This window comes from Cicer arietinum, chromosome 7, assembly GCF_000331145.2.
Source record: "Cicer arietinum cultivar CDC Frontier isolate Library 1 chromosome 7, Cicar.CDCFrontier_v2.0, whole genome shotgun sequence".
NCBI lineage: Eukaryota > Viridiplantae > Streptophyta > Magnoliopsida > Fabales > Fabaceae > Cicer > Cicer arietinum.
The window spans coordinates 24,469,888-24,485,733 of NC_021166.2; the positions used below are offsets into that span (position 1 = coordinate 24,469,888).

At 33.7% G+C, this 15,846-nt stretch overlaps 1 protein-coding gene and 2 long non-coding RNA genes across 4 annotated transcripts in view; 1 reads left to right on the forward strand and 2 right to left on the reverse strand.

Annotated features, from left to right (window-relative positions):
* Window positions 1-2,249: 2,249 nt before the first annotated feature.
* On the reverse strand, window positions 2,250-3,858 carry LOC140921034 (uncharacterized). Its single transcript, XR_012163878.1, has 5 exons — window positions 3,656-3,858; window positions 3,459-3,533; window positions 3,269-3,376; window positions 2,823-3,151; window positions 2,250-2,325 (listed from the first exon to the last, which is right to left on the reverse strand). It is a non-coding gene; the product is annotated as an uncharacterized lncRNA (long non-coding RNA).
* Window positions 3,859-4,779: 921 nt separating this feature from the next.
* LOC140921089 (uncharacterized) lies at window positions 4,780-5,443 on the reverse strand. Its single transcript, XR_012163963.1, has 3 exons — window positions 5,304-5,443; window positions 5,071-5,230; window positions 4,780-4,984 (listed from the first exon to the last, which is right to left on the reverse strand). It is a non-coding gene; the product is annotated as an uncharacterized lncRNA (long non-coding RNA).
* A 5,556-nt stretch (window positions 5,444-10,999) lies between these two features.
* LOC101497570 (cinnamoyl-CoA reductase CAD2-like) overlaps window positions 11,000-15,846 on the forward strand; it is a 23,214-nt gene continuing 18,367 nt past the window's right edge. Inside the window, exons 1-3 of one of the 2 annotated variants that reach the window (XM_073370826.1) lie at window positions 11,000-11,103; window positions 11,274-11,433; window positions 11,742-11,851. In XM_073370826.1, coding sequence (XP_073226927.1) covers window positions 11,313-11,433; window positions 11,742-11,851 — 231 coding nt within the window. In that variant the 5' untranslated portion in view covers window positions 11,000-11,103; window positions 11,274-11,312. The remainder of the gene's footprint in view (window positions 11,104-11,273; window positions 11,434-11,741; window positions 11,852-15,846) is intronic. The other variant, XM_073370827.1, reaches the window with a different exon arrangement.

Below are 15,846 nucleotides of genomic sequence, written 5' to 3' on the forward strand. Positions count from 1 at the left end.
CTTTCCTCTCATTTCCACAACAACAAAACGACAACAAAATAATCTCACTTTCTTTCTATTTTCAATCTTTTAACATTCTTTTCTTTCATTTTCTTTCTTCTCACTCCCTCTTCTCATCCAAACAAAGCAATATTGACGAGTGAAGATCACACTTGAGAGCGGGATAATGGCGAGAATTGAAAATCAAAAAAGACAATTTAATGGGTGCAGCCGTGCAGGATATAGCGACTCCTATACTAAATTATTTATTCACCAGTACTGTACCCACTCAGAATAAGAGACAATCACCCATTTGAGTTTTGTATCAACGGTTGTTTCCAAATAAACTCCTCACATGTTACGGAACCAGAGGCGCCATGTGGAATTAGAAGAGGAATTACACCAACAAACAAATTATAACTAGAAAGAGTCTAACAGCTGATCTAATCGGTCATTGTTCGAATTATTCAATAATCGGAAATTGCTGACTCCACACTTTATGTATATTTTTTATCAAAATAATAATATAATAAAAACGTTTTGATCGTGTAATGGGTGATTCAAGTATAATAATTATCATGTTTTTTTTACAAAAGACATGTGATATAACTTAATCAAATTTTTGATGTAAATTAAACACATTAAATTTATTGATTTGTTGGTATTATCTTCTTCATATTCATCTATTAGAATAGTGATTTTATAGTGATTTTTAATTTAAAATCATCTCTCTAAATTATTTTATTATCTCTTTTGTTTAAATGATAGGTTTATTATATAAAATTAGTTTATTTTTATATTTTATTTATAATTTTATAGTTTAAATGTGATGTTGATTTGTTTGTCAACAAAGTGAGACATTGTTTGTTTTTTTATTTAAATGTGGTGTTCACAACACAAAAACAATTGATTCATTCTGTCGATAACATATTTGAAGTAAAAAATTTATGAAAATTATCATCAAATTTAACATTATCTTCGCTTTGTATATAACTTATCAACATATAGTTAAATTTATTACTACGCGAAAAATAGTATTTTACTGTGCTTTTTCAAAAAATTAAGCGTTGTAATATCTAGCGCCTTAAAAAGATACAACAGCGCTCTTTAAAATACAAAAGTATTGTAAATCCCTTCTAAAAACGCGCTGCTTGTTGTACTAGTTTTACAACGCTTTTTCAAAAAAGCGTTGTAACAGATTCATTCTTATGCACGTTTTACAGCGCTTTTTCAAAAAGCATTGTAAATCCCTTCAAAAAACGCGCTTCTTGTTGTACTAGTTTTACAGCGCTTTTTTGAAAAAACGCTGTAATAGGTGCATTCTTATGCACGTTTTACAGCGCTTCTTCAAAAAAACGCTGTAAATACCTTCTTAACACTTGATGCTTGTTGTACACGTTTTACAATGCTTTTTCAAAAAAGAGCTGTAATAGGTGCATTCTTATTCTATTTTTATTAAAAAACGCTGTAAATGAAGTTTTTAAAATAACACTTGTTTGTATAAACAAGTTTTTTATGGCATTTTTTTAAGAAAGTGTTGTCTTTTAATTTTTTTCCAAAATCATTTTCATCCAGCAATCAGTTTACAATCAATTTTCATCCAACAATCATTTTTCATCCAACAATCAGTTTACAATCAGTTTTCATCCAAAAATCATTTTCACAACAACAGAACTACATAACTTTATAACTTTACATATTCATAACAGAACCAGAACTATATAATTTTACATATTCACAATAGAACTATATAACTTGACACAATTATATATTTTTTACATTTACATATTCACAAAAACACATAACTATATAACTTTACATATTCACAACAGAATCTTGCAACACAACACATATTTTTACATTTACATATTCACAACCATGCAGCATGTCAATTTCCCAGCACTCAAATAATGAAAATTTGATCACATACTTACACTAGTCTTCCTTTTTTTCAGTTAGATCTCTTTCAGAGTATGTTGGACTGGAATTGTCAAAGTACCGTGCGATATAAAATTTGAACATAAATAAGTTAGATTCAAATATATACATAGTTTATATATGAAAATCAAAATATAATGAAAATACCGTACCGTTTCTGAGATTATAGTTTGATTCATATCAACAATCTTCTTCATGAATCGTAATATATAGTACCTGCAGTCTATGTTGTTAGTTCGATGAGGGCACTATAAAATAAAACATATAAGTTAATAAATATTTGTTCATTGATTGTTAATGAAATTTTAAAGACATATATTTCAAACCTTTATTGGAATCCATGTGATGTTATTTGACTTTTGCTTCGACACTGTAGCACCCCTTTGAGATTGAAAAACTTGTAAAACACTATCAAATAAATGTGATTATTATAGCATTAACAAACACATTATATATATATAAGAAATAAATGAATATTACTTAGGTGTCGAATATAGTCTTTTTATCCGAGTGATTGTTTTAATGGTCGTGCAAGGGATCTAAATAGTATATTACACAATGTGCCCTACAACAACAAAAAATTGGTTGAAAATTTTGTTTACGCAACTAATAAATTAAAAAAGATATAAATAAAGAATATATAATTACCCTAAATTATATGGCACAAGGAACAACTTATCCTTCTCTTTATTTCTCAATAGGATATCTACAACATATTTCTTTACATTAATTGGATCGAGTTTAAACATTGAAAGCTTATGCAGAGGCAAGAATGAAAATCTATCTAACAATTTGCGCGTGCACACCAACTTCTCATACAAAAACCTTCAATGAAAATGTCAAATTAGATTAATTACCAATAAATGCAATTAAAAGTAATTTTTATGTTAAATAAAGTATTTTACCTAATGTATAAGCTGATGACAGTAGCACTCAGCTCCTTATGATTAAGAAGTTCGTATATGTGCTCTTTTTCAAGTAGTTCTTCATACTCATCTCCGAAAATAGTTTTCTCCATGCTTATGATACGTGAATCGTTGTTGTGCATATTCTTTTTTGCTTGCATGTCAAGACACGGCCCAAATCGAGCAAGGCGTGGATGACTTATTTTAAGAGCAGCAACTGATTTACCCTGATCCAGTTTTTGAATTTTGGCAGCTTTATTACCCTCCAAATTTTGAAGTTTGCCAGCTTTATTTTTACCACGAACATCCAGCTGTGGTGCGGCTTTATTCTAACAGGTTTGTTGTGCGGGTAGTTTTGATTGAATATGAAAAAATGAGGTTAATCAGTTTGTTAGTTAATTGAATCTGAAAAAAATGACAAACCTGCTAGAATAAATGTGACAAACCTTTTCCTCCAAATTTTGAAGTTTGCCAGCTTTATTTTTACCACAAACATCCAGTTGTGGTTCGGCTTTATTCTGGCAGGTTTGTTGTGCGGGTGGTTTTGATTGAATCTGGAAAAATGAAGTTAATCAGTTTGTTAGTTAATTGAATCTGAAAAAAAATGACAAACCTGCTAAAATAAATGTGACAGACCTTTTCCTTTTCCGGTGACGTGACTGAATCGTTGCGGGGAATCTTCTTGTCATTCCCTTTAGACTTTGTATGAATCTAAATAAATGTGAAATTAAAGTTAACAGCAGAAAAAATCAGCAATTAAATATATATATATATATCAATTAAACATATATTATCAAGGGCAACAAGATTTTTGGGCCACACCACATAACTACCTATTGCTTCTCCCAAATACTTCATATCTCCATCGTTGTCCGATATATGCAACGATGCATTTGGTTCAAAAGCAATCACGGGTGATACTTTGGCATGGCCGGCAGGGATCAGAGTGTTGAGCAATGTTTCACCCAAAGTATTATACAATGTTCCTTTTCCAACCTTGCGATGAGTAGGGGAGGATAAATACATCACACAAGTAGAGACACCCTAAATCAATGGTTAATACACAAGTATGTGAAACAATTAGGTTGAATGAATTTCTTATATTATTAAGTAATTAATTACCTCAGGAAGACTTTTAAGACCAATGTTGCAACTAGCATTTTCACTCACCATTTGTATTTCACGTTGGAGCTGATCCGGAAGTTGCGTTTCTTTATTCGTCTTCACCAAGAATTCCACTTGCTCCGTTAGGACTTTGAGCTTCTCAAATACTTCCTCATTAGATGGATTTGGACGTTTCTCTTGTGAAAAATAGCAGGTTGGAATTACGCCAAATCCTTTCCACCTCACGCGGCCGGAATATTCAGGAACATTAAATACTTTATCGAGTATGTCCCTACAACTAACTTGTTTGTTGTCCTCTTGATTTTTAGAACTTTGTTCTAGATTCTCCTAAAATACACGTAAGGTTAAATAGATAAGTTCAATATCATTTTTAAAATACAATATTAAAAAATATTAAAAGTGATAATATACTTACACAAAGTTGTATCACTTTTTGAACATTTTCATTATCAATAACTCCATCTTTATTTACACGAGCCTCCTTCCACAAAATATGACGACCCAATAGTTGATCGGTTTGAGTCTCTTGTAGCTATTCATTAAGACATAAACAAAAGCTATTCGTTAAGATCATAAACAAAATATTAGTTAGAAACTATAGTTTATAATGTACCACATTATATAAAAGTGATGTTTACTTAGAATTTTTTGCTCTAAACGTGTATATCCCATACGATATTTTTTGTATGGATGTGTTGAATTTTTTGCCCTCTTGCGATTTTGCGTACTTATACTCTATATAAAAAAAATAACAATGGTTTAAAAATTTAAAATACACTATGAATATGAATAATAAAACACGGATGCTAATAAATTAATCACTTACCACAAACGCGGGGGTATGCACGTTTAGCTACAAATGCGCTACATTCGTCATTTGATATATAGTGTTTATATATTTTTGGAGCTTCAACATTCATATTTCCATCGCGATCTCTTAGGTAGCAGTTTGACATATGAGATCTAAATCCCCGGTGTATTTTTCCGGCAACTCTAAGCACGTAAGTTTTTCTCACCTCAACAACATCAAAAGCAGACTGCAAACCAAATAAAGATATAGTTTGAATAAAGTATTTCAATGGAAACATATATAAGTAACAAAAAAGTGGAGTAAAAAAGTTACTTTTATATCATTCCACAATATATCTTTTGCATCCTTCAAAGCCTTATCTCTCCAATCGTCAATTGTAATTGGGGATAATCTGACGAACAACAACACCAACATAACTTACCAACATGGAACTGTTGGGCTCAATTGGCTGGCCACTTTCATTCCATCCCACCTAATAAACTTATATAGTAAGTACATGCTTTCAAAAGAGATAAAAAATAAACAGCAACCAAAGTATAGTATACCTCAAATTTTATGCCATTACTTCTTGCTTTTATGATATTTTACAAAATGGTTGCACCACGTTTAACTTCATTTTCATAAGTCTTAGTGTTGACAGCTTCCTCATTTTGATGATCCAAAGCCTTGTTAGAATCCATTTATCTACAACAAGTTCAACATGCAGTTCAGTATAACTTCAACAAGTTCGACATGAAGTAGTCTAAGTATGTAGCAATATAAGTTCAACATGCATTTTAGTGACAACAAAAAATTAATAAATACAATACCTAAATAGTGCGAAGAAATACGTAGGGTTCGTAGGGTTATAGCTTCATTTAAGAAGGAACATCGAGAATGCGCAGAAATACGAACGGTTCGTAGGATAGGGTAGGGTTCGCATAAATACGTAATGAGGGTTACATATTTCAATGAGAAGAGTACGTATTTCAATGAGGGTTGGTAGGAATAGTAACAAATATGGAGATGGTTCGCAATGGAGATGGTTGGCAATATGGTTCGTAGGGACAGTAGGGTTCCCAATGAGAAGGACAATGAAGAGGAGGAGGACTCTGAAGCGTAGTGAAGCTTACGAAATAAAGAGGAAACTGAATCGGTTTACTGTTATATATAAAACTCTATTACAACGCTTTTTGAAAGAGCGCTGTAAAAGACCTCCTTATTTTATTTTTTAAAAGCCTATTACAGCGCTATTGAAACAAACGCTTTAAAAGATCTTTTTAACTTAGTACAAAACAAAACTTTGTGACCTCCTTATTTTTTTAAAGGCTTTTATAGCGCTTATTGACAAAAACGCTGTAAAAGACCTCCTTATTTTACTTTTTAAAAGCCTATTACAGCGCTTGTTCAACAAGCGCTTTAAAAGACCTATTTAACTTAGTATAAAACAAAGCTTTGTGACCTCCTTATTTTTTTAAAGGCTTTTATAGCGCTTATTGACAAAAGCGATGTAAAATACCTATTTAACTTAGTATAAAACAAAGCTTTGTGACCTCCTTTTTTTTTAAAGGCTTTTATAGCGCTTATTGACAAAAGCGCTGTAAAATTACAAGTTTGGATTTTTTTTCTTCTTCCAAATAATTATTTAAATACATACACACATATATATATATATATATCAATGCTAAATTACATGATCAGCTCATATTGGGATGATCAGTTCAAGTTCAAGAAAAATTCTTAGTACTCAAACAAAGCTTTTTCAAGTTCAATATAAGCTGAAAATCAGTTATGGCAGGTCAAGCTAAATTACACTTAAATTACGTGAGCTTAGTATAAAACACTAAGATCAAACTAAATATAAGCAGAAAATCAAATACATATCAAGCTAAATACTAAAATGCTCAATTCCGGCAGATCAAACAAATTAAATTACATGAACTTAGTTCCGATTACATGGCTTTTATAAACCAATTAAACACATTAAGATGTCCTTCTTCTTTTCCTAGTGAGATTCACATTTGTTTGTCCATTAACGATACGAAACGATGGATTAATCCAAATTCTCTCATCATGATCATCTCTAAGATATAAATCATCATCAGTTGAATCAATTTCATGTGGTTGTGATGTTGCAAAGAAAAGATCATTACCAACATCTTCATCATTATTGTTATCATCACTTATTTTATTGGTCGATAGGACAACAGACCATTTATCATCAGCAGGATCACCGTCATAAAACACTTGTTGAGCTTGCGACGCTAAAATAAAAGGCTCATCTTTGTATCCCACCCTAAGAACCCTGACTCATCAATCCGAACGCCATTATGATTATCGACCCACTTGCAAACAAATATGGGAACACGAAAAATTGTGTAGTCTAACTCCCATATGCGCTCGATAACCCCAAAATATGATATATTTGCATATATCGTGTTTTTGTCTTTTGCACTTGAGATATGCATCGTTTCAGCTACGATAGTGACTCATCTATTTTGCATAGTGGTTTGATCATCTTGTTCTTTGGTATAAAATATGTAGCCGTTAATTACATAACCGGGGTAAGAAAAGACATGTAAACTCGGACCATTTGCTAGCCACCTCAATCTCTGTGAAATTGATCTAGGGTCTATATCAAGCTTTGACTTTATGTGATTATTTAACCATGTTATAAAACTTCGATTGTGCTATCGAGTTATCAAATTTTGTTTCCTATTCATGTTCAAACTAGATAATTGATCCATGTATATTGTAATATACAGTTGAACCTCATCATTATTGTGTAGAACATACAATTGTGCCTACTCCCATTCTGTCCTTGATATAGTCAGTAGTCTCTTTCCAATTATCCCTTCTCCTAATAGTCTTCCCGAATGACGAAACATGGGAAGCCCTATGAATTCAACATTAGACAGATATTCCGTACAAAATTCAACAGCTTCTTCAACAATGTACCGTTCAACAATACAACCTTCTGGTCGACTTCTACTTTTTACGTACCTGTTTAATATTTTCATATATCGTTCTATCAGATACATCCATCTCATATAAGTTGACCCACAAAGTTGTATCTCCTTAACAAGATGAACAATAAGGTGAACCATTATATCAAAAAACGAGGGTGGGAAATACATTTCAAGCTCACACAAAGTAACAACAATTTCCCTCTGCAATGTCGATAATTTCTTATGATCAATCACTTTACTACAAATTTCCCTGAAGAAGAAACATAATCTAGTTATGGCTCGTCGAACTTTTTCAGGTAAAATGGAACGTATACCTATTGGTAGCAAATGCTCCATTAGAATATGACAATCATGGGTCTTCAAACCTTAAAGTATCCTTCTGGAACTTTAACTTCGTGTAGTAATTTACATAAAACAATTTTTTTCTTTCTAGATAGAGTATGAGCGGCTGGAGGTAGATATGTGCGATTTCCTTTCTTTACGGGGCCAAATTCATTTCTTATTCACATATCGACCAAGTCCAACCTTGCATTGATGCCATCTTTAGACTTTCCTGGAACATTGAGTAATGTACTAATAACACTATTAAATACGTTTTTTTTCAATATGCATCACATCGAGGAAATGTCTTATATACAATGACTTACAATATGGCAATTCAAAGAAAATTGACTTTTTCTTCCATCCAGTTTTGACCAGCTCTCCCGCAAAAGGTTTGCCAAATTTATTGGCCAAACCTTATACTTTTTCAAGTATTTGATATCTAGTCGGTAGTAAAGGAGCTTTATCTTCCTCTGATTTTCCATTGAATGCATTTCTCCATCCACGATACTGATGACTATAAGGTAAAAATATACGATGTCCAAGAAATACGTTCTTCTTACAATGTTTCAACCGCATCCAATTTGTACTCTCTTCACATATAGGGCATGCACACTGACCTTTAATGCTATATCCTGATAAATTACCATATGCTGGAAAATCATTAATTGTGTCGAACAACATAGCCCTCAAATTGAAACATTTTTTCTTATACCCATCATAAACTTCCACACCTGTCTCCCACATATTTTTTAAATCTTCAATTAAAGGAGTCAAGTATACATCGATATTATTCCCCGGTTGTTTGGGTCCATAAATTAACAGAGACAACATCATAAACTTACGCTTCATGCATAACCATGGAGGTAGATTTTAAATCCACAAAGTCACAGGCCATATGATGTGTGAGATTCTTTGAAGACCATGTGGATTCATTCCATTAGTAGAAAGTGCAAGTCATAGATTTCTTTACTCTATCCCGAATTCAGGATACTCGTGATCAATTTTTGCTCATTGTGGAGAATCTACAGGGTGTCAAAACTTTCCATCTCTAATTCTTTCATCTGCATGTCATGTCAAGTGTTTTGAATCTTCTTCACTGTGATACATGCGCCTAAATCTTGGTATTATAGGAAAATACCACACGACTTTTGTTGGAGTAGATTCTTTCTTCTTATATCGAGAGACATTGCATTTCGGACACGCCTTTAGTAATTCATATTCGTTTCAAAATAAAATGCAATCTTTAGGACATGCATGAATCCTTTCGTAACTCATGCCAATAGAGCACAAAATTCGTTTAGCCTCGTAGGTTTGACTGGGAAGTTCATTATCATCTGGCAACATATCTTTTAAGAGTGTTAATAATTATGTGAAGCTTTTATCATACCATCCATTACTCGCTTTTAATTTGTACAACTTTAATATTGCCGACAGTCTTGTGAATTTAGTACAACCATTATATAATGGTTTCTCTACATGACTCAACAAATTCTGAAACATTTTAGGACAATCCCGAAGATCTTCTTCAACTGATTTTGCAATCTCCTCAACTCGGTCCGGCTCATTTGTATCTGTGTCGAAATTAGTTGAAGCATATGTCAAACCATTCTCAAAATTAACGTTTCCTTTTTTTTTTTTTCTCACCATGTCTTATCCAACACGTATAGCTTTGATCAATTCCATGCCATAGTAAATGTCCTTCCAATTCATCTTCTCTAACGTGTTTTGCAAAACAACATTTTAAACAAGGACAAACGACTCAATTTTGATCTTTTGCATTCTTCACTGCAAACTCAACAAACTCCTTCACTCCATTTTCATACTCTTTTGACAATCGATTGACAGACATCCATTTTTGGTCCATTTTATATGACCTATATAAATGCAGTTACACAAATAATAAGCTACTGATAATATTATACCAATATATAGTACACATATCTAATATTGGAAAATGGAAACCAAGGTCCAAGTCTGATTTCAAAACAGAACAGATCAACAAATTTCAAAAACGAATAGATTTTATATGATTTATTATGTAACAATTTATTAGTTTTAGTGACAACAACAAATTAATAAAGACAATACCTGAAACAATGTATCCAATATTTTTTAAATGAGGAGCAGTAAATGAGCGCACAGTAGAGGAGAAGAGGGTTCGCAGAGTAGAGGAGATGAGGATTCGTAGGGTTTGTTTTTAATTTTTTTTAAAATTTATTTTTATTTATTTAAAGTAAATGATTTTTATTTAAAGTGAATGATTTTGTAGCGCTTGTATAATAAGCGCTCTAATAGGTCCTTTAATTATGTGAAAGCGCAAGTCTTTTACAGCGCTTGAATAAAAAACGCTCTAATACGTCATTTAATTATGTGAAAGCGCAAGTTTTTTACAACGCTTGTCAAAAAAGCGCTTTAAAAGCTATGTAACATAAGGTGAGAGCGCTATTTTTTACAGCGCTTGTGTTTAAAACGCTCCAAAAGCGATACAAAACATTATGTGAGGGCGCTTCATGAAAAAGCGCTGTAAAATCCTAGTAAACATTATGTGCAAGCGCTATATGACCCTACAACAGCGTTTTTTCCACAACGTTTGTCAAAAAAGCGCAATTGCATCCTTCGTTATTTCTAAAATATTTATATAACAGTGCTTGTATTTAATAAGCGCTATAAAAGGCGCACTATAAAATATCATTTTTGACATAGTGTATTGTACCAAAGACCACTTATAGTAGATATGAACGAACATCAATATTATTCTTGATCATTAATTATAATAGAAGAAATTTATTTAATAATATTTTAATTTAATTATTTTTTATTGATTTTTGAAATTTAATTCTCTTAATTTAGATATTAAAATATGAATAAAAGATATTTCAACTCAATGATAAATTTACTTTGCTAAATTTTTAGCTTTATTTTTTCGGCAGAAAAAGATTAAGTAGTAGTTAATAGTGGTTGCGGTGGTAGCTATTCATTTATTAGTTATTATTACTACTACTACTACTTATTTTTGCTATGCGAGACGGCAACTCAGTCTCAGAGGCACCAACATCCTCTCCGTCAACCAAAGGTAGAAACACAACTACTTATCGTTTTACTTTTCTGATATAATAATAAGTTTTACTTTTCCATCCCATTCTGTTTTATAAGAAAAAGAAGTTCAAGGTAATGAAAACAAGACCATATTATTAATTATACAATATAAAGTATGAGTATTAATCTTTTAATATAATGGTCAAGGGAAGTCCAAATCTGTGAAGGAAAAGGAGAAAGAGGAGGATGAGCAGTGGGGAAGGAAAGGTGGTTTGTGTGACAGGTGCTTCTGGTTTTATTGCTTCATGGATTGTCAAGTTCCTCCTCCAACGTGGTTACACTGTTAGAGGCACTGTTCGTGACCCGAGTAAGTGCTTCTTTATCCTTCAACTTCTTTAACAGCTGTAAAATTTGATTTTGACATATTTTAATATTTTCAAGTAGAATTAGTTTTTTGAAGTTAGAATTTGAAGTTTTTGTTTTTTGAAATTATTTTCACCTCAAATTTATTGTTTATATGAATATATCAAAATATAAATTACTTTACATTTAACTTATTTTTTATGAGATTTTGTTGGTTTAAAATCATTTTTTGATACCAAAATTATTTTCCTTACTTTTTCATTATTTGGTTTTCTCCCTAACGAATGAGTGGTTTTATTGGTGTGCATACAGGTAATCCCAAAAAGGTTGACCACTTGCTTAAACTTATGGTGCAAAGGAGAGGTTGCAGCTTTTTAAGGCAGATCTCTTGGAAGAAGGTTCCTTTGACTATGCTATTTAAGGTTGTGATGGTGTCTTTCACACTGCCTCACCTGTTCGCTTCGTCGTAAACGATCCACAGGTTCATTCCATTTTGTTTCTATAAGCAAAAAATTATGACATGCTGATAGGAATGGGTTGGGCCCCACGTGTGATGAGAGAGATCTCTTAGTTAACAGAGATGAGGTGAGGCCTAAGCAATGACAAGTATATGTGAGAAAGAATAAGAAAGGGAATGCAGGAAAAGTGTAATTGCCTAGCTGGCATAATGAGTTAATATTCCACTAATAAATAGGAGTGTGTGTGGAGGTAGTTGGATGGTTTTTTTCATTTTTCAGTTACACCTTGGAGGTTGGGCAGTGAGAGGATTGTTTTCTCTAACTGAGGAGCATTAACTATGGAATCATTTTATGTTTTCATATCAATTAATACAATAATTCTCTTCATCTAATTCTATCTTACCTCTGCTCTATCAATTGGTCTGACCTGCTACCTTCATGCAAACCAGAATGGATGCAAGAATCACCAGAGTGGAGGAGCGTTTGGGACGTGTGGAGGCCAACATTGAGTCGTTACGTGACTTCATTGGTTCTGAAATTCAGAGAGCTTTGGCGCTGCGTGACACGTCTCAGGACAACATTACAGCGACCCCTTCACCGTTAGATGAATTCCGTTTAGCTGCGAAGAAGGTGGAATTGTCGGCGTTTACTGGTGATGATCCAGTTGCTTGATTTGCTCGAGCAGAAACATATTTCGACGTACAACGCATTTCTGCAGACGTGAGGGTCACTAGGAGTTTATGGTGATGCCATTTGGCCTTACCAATGCCCCTGCAACCTTTCAATCAGTGATGAATGATATTTTTAAGCCTTTTTAAGGAAGTTTGTATTGGTTTTTTTTTTATGACATACTAATGTACATCACTAGTTGGACTGCTCATTTGCAGCACTTGGAGATGGTTCTAAACATTTTGAAACAACATCAGTTTGTGGCTAGCGGAAAGAAGTGTGCTTTTGGTAAACACCAAGTTGAATACTTGGGCCATTTCCAAAGCAGGGGTTGATGTGGATCCTGCCAAGGTTAGCAGTGTGTTACAATAGCCAGTCCTTGAGAACGTCAAGGGGGTGAGAGGTTTTTTGGGATTAACGGATTACTATAGAAAATTTATAACTAACAATGGGAATATTGCTAAACCTTTGACCGAGTTGACAAAGAAAGATGGTTTTAGATGGAATGCTGCGGCTGCAGAAACTTTTGAGAAATGGAAAGTAGCTGTTACAACTGCCCCAATTTTATCCCTGTCTAATTTCAAATTTCCTTTTGAAATTGAATGTGATGCCTCAAAAAAAGGGGTGGGTGTTGTGTTGTTGCAATCAAAACATCCCATTGCGTATTTTAGCAAGGCTTTTGAATCATCTAGGTTATCTAAATCGGCCTATGATAAAGAGTTAATGTCTTTGGTGTTAGCTATTCAACATTGGAGACATTATTTGTTAGGAAGGCGGTTTGTGGTTTATTCTGATCAAAAGAGCCTAAAACACTTGTTACATCAACGTATTACCACATAGCTATTCAACATTGGAGACATTATTTGTTAGGAAGGCGGTTTGTGGTTTATTCTGATCAAAAGAGCCTAAAACACTTGTTACAGCAACGCATTACCACAGTAAATCAACAGGAATGGATGGCTAAGTTGCTGTGTTTTGACTTTGAGGTGGTGTATAAGGTGGGAGTGGAAAATAAGGTGGCTGATGCTTTATCTAGACAACATGAGGATGTTGAAATTCACGCTCTTAAATCCTATCCTATTTGGCAGCAGAGCAGCCAATTGCTCTTAAATCCTATCCTATTCATGCTCTTAAAAGCCTTGTGGAGGCTATTCAAAAGGATCCTACTACTAAACCTGGGTTTTCCTTAAAAAGTGGCATCTTCTTCTACAAAAATAGGTTAGTTATACCGGCTAACTCACCACTTATTGAGGATCTACTTAAGGATTTTCATTCCTCCCCTAGTGGGGGTCACTCCGGCTACCTACGCACTTATAGGAGAATGGCAGGCACATTATATTGGCAAGGGATGATGAAAAGGGTGCAAGATTTTGTAAAAACTTGTGACACTTCTCAACGCCAAAATTATGTCGCGACTACGCCTAGTGGGTTACTACAGCCACTACTTATTCCAATTTTCGTGTGGAGTGAGATATCTATGAATTTCATTATTTGTTTACCCAAAAGTAATGGATTTGAAGCTATTTTGGTGGTGGTGGATCATCTCTCCAAGTATAGTCATTTCATTTCTCTTAAACATCCATTTACTGCTCGCTCCATTGCTGCTATTTTTGTGAAGGACATGGTTAGACTACATGGAATTCCGGAGTCGATTCTGAGTGATCGTGACCCCTTGTTTATGAGTATTTTTGGAAAGAGTTGTTCAAGCTAGTAGGCACGGTGCTTAAAATGTATTCGGCATACCATCCCCAAACTGATGGCCAAACAGAAGTGATGAACCGTTGTTTAGAGGCCTATCTACATTGCTTTATTGCAGATCAACCTAAGACATGGGCACATTGGATTCCGTGGGCAAAACTATGGTACAATACCACATTCTATGTTTCCAAAGGTTCACCCCTTTTGAGGTGGTGTATGGCAGGAGACCTCCAGTATTGGTGTATTTTTTTGGGGGAGAAACCAGAGTAGAAGCTGTAGTCCAGGAAAGCTAATTTACTTAGTGTATGGCAAGAGACAAGGATGAAGCTTTGCGTCAGCTAAAAGCTAATTTACTCAAAGCTCAAGAGTACATGAAATACCAAGCTGATAAGAAACGCAAGACAGTGAAATCTGAGGTTGGTGATTGAGTTTTCCTCAAATTACGTCCTCATTGACATCAATCAGTTGTGCATAGGATTCTTCAAAAATTGGCTCCTAGATTTTTTTGGTCCTTATCAAGTCATAAGAAGATAGGACAGGTTGCTTACTGTTGGGTGGGATCACTCCCCAAGTGGAACCCACTAGTTTTATTAGTATTAGTATTATTATTATTGAAATAAAAGAAAGAAGAAAAAAAAAAGGTTTTAATGGGTTTGGCCCACATGAAGGAAATGAAAAGGGATTTAGAAATCCCTAAGAATTAGAATGAAAGAGAACGGCTACCAGGGAAGAAAAATAAGGGTTTGGTTCTGGTGGTGGTAACAGGTGTGTAGCAAACTTGCTCCGTTTGATCTATAAATTTAGTATGTTATTCATACCACCGAGTTTGTTACTTTAATATATAGTTTGAGTAGTTTTATCTTCTCTGAGAGCTACTTTGGCATACCCACTTTAGTGGAAGGTTGTTATAAGGTTGTTATTATTGATTGATGTTCCCTATTGTTATTAGGAAGACTCTGGTGTACCCATTAATTATTATAGTGGAAGTTTTTACTAGACTAGGTCCCATGGTTTTTATTCTCTCAATTTGAGGGAAGTTTTCCACGTTAAAAATTGTGTTTGTCTCATATTTAATTTTCTGCCAATTATTTTTGCTATGTGGAATTGTATTTTCTGTTTGGCCATTTATATGCACAGGTGGGGGAAAAAATATTCTGCATTATTGAGATAGTTATCGCTAGTTACTCTTTGGTTTTTTTCCCAACAAAGTGGTATCTAGAGCTCGGTTGATTTGATTTGTGCATTTAAATGGAGGAGGAAAATAAACTCAACTCTTCTAATTACACACTTTGGAAGACTCCCATGGAATACATGTTATACAGTAAAGATTTTTATGATCCTATTGAGGGTAACACTGCTAAACCTACAGATAAATCTGACGCTGACTGGAAGAAGATGAATAGAAAGGCAGTGGCGTTGATTAGGCAGTGGTTGGTTCTTAGTGTATATCCACATGTTGAAACTGAAATAGATGCTAACAAGATGTGGGAAAAATTAAAAGAGTTGTATGAACGAAAGAATGTGCAAAATAAAGCATTCTTGATTCGGAAGCTGGTGAATATGAAATACAAAGATGGGGATTCAATGGCAGA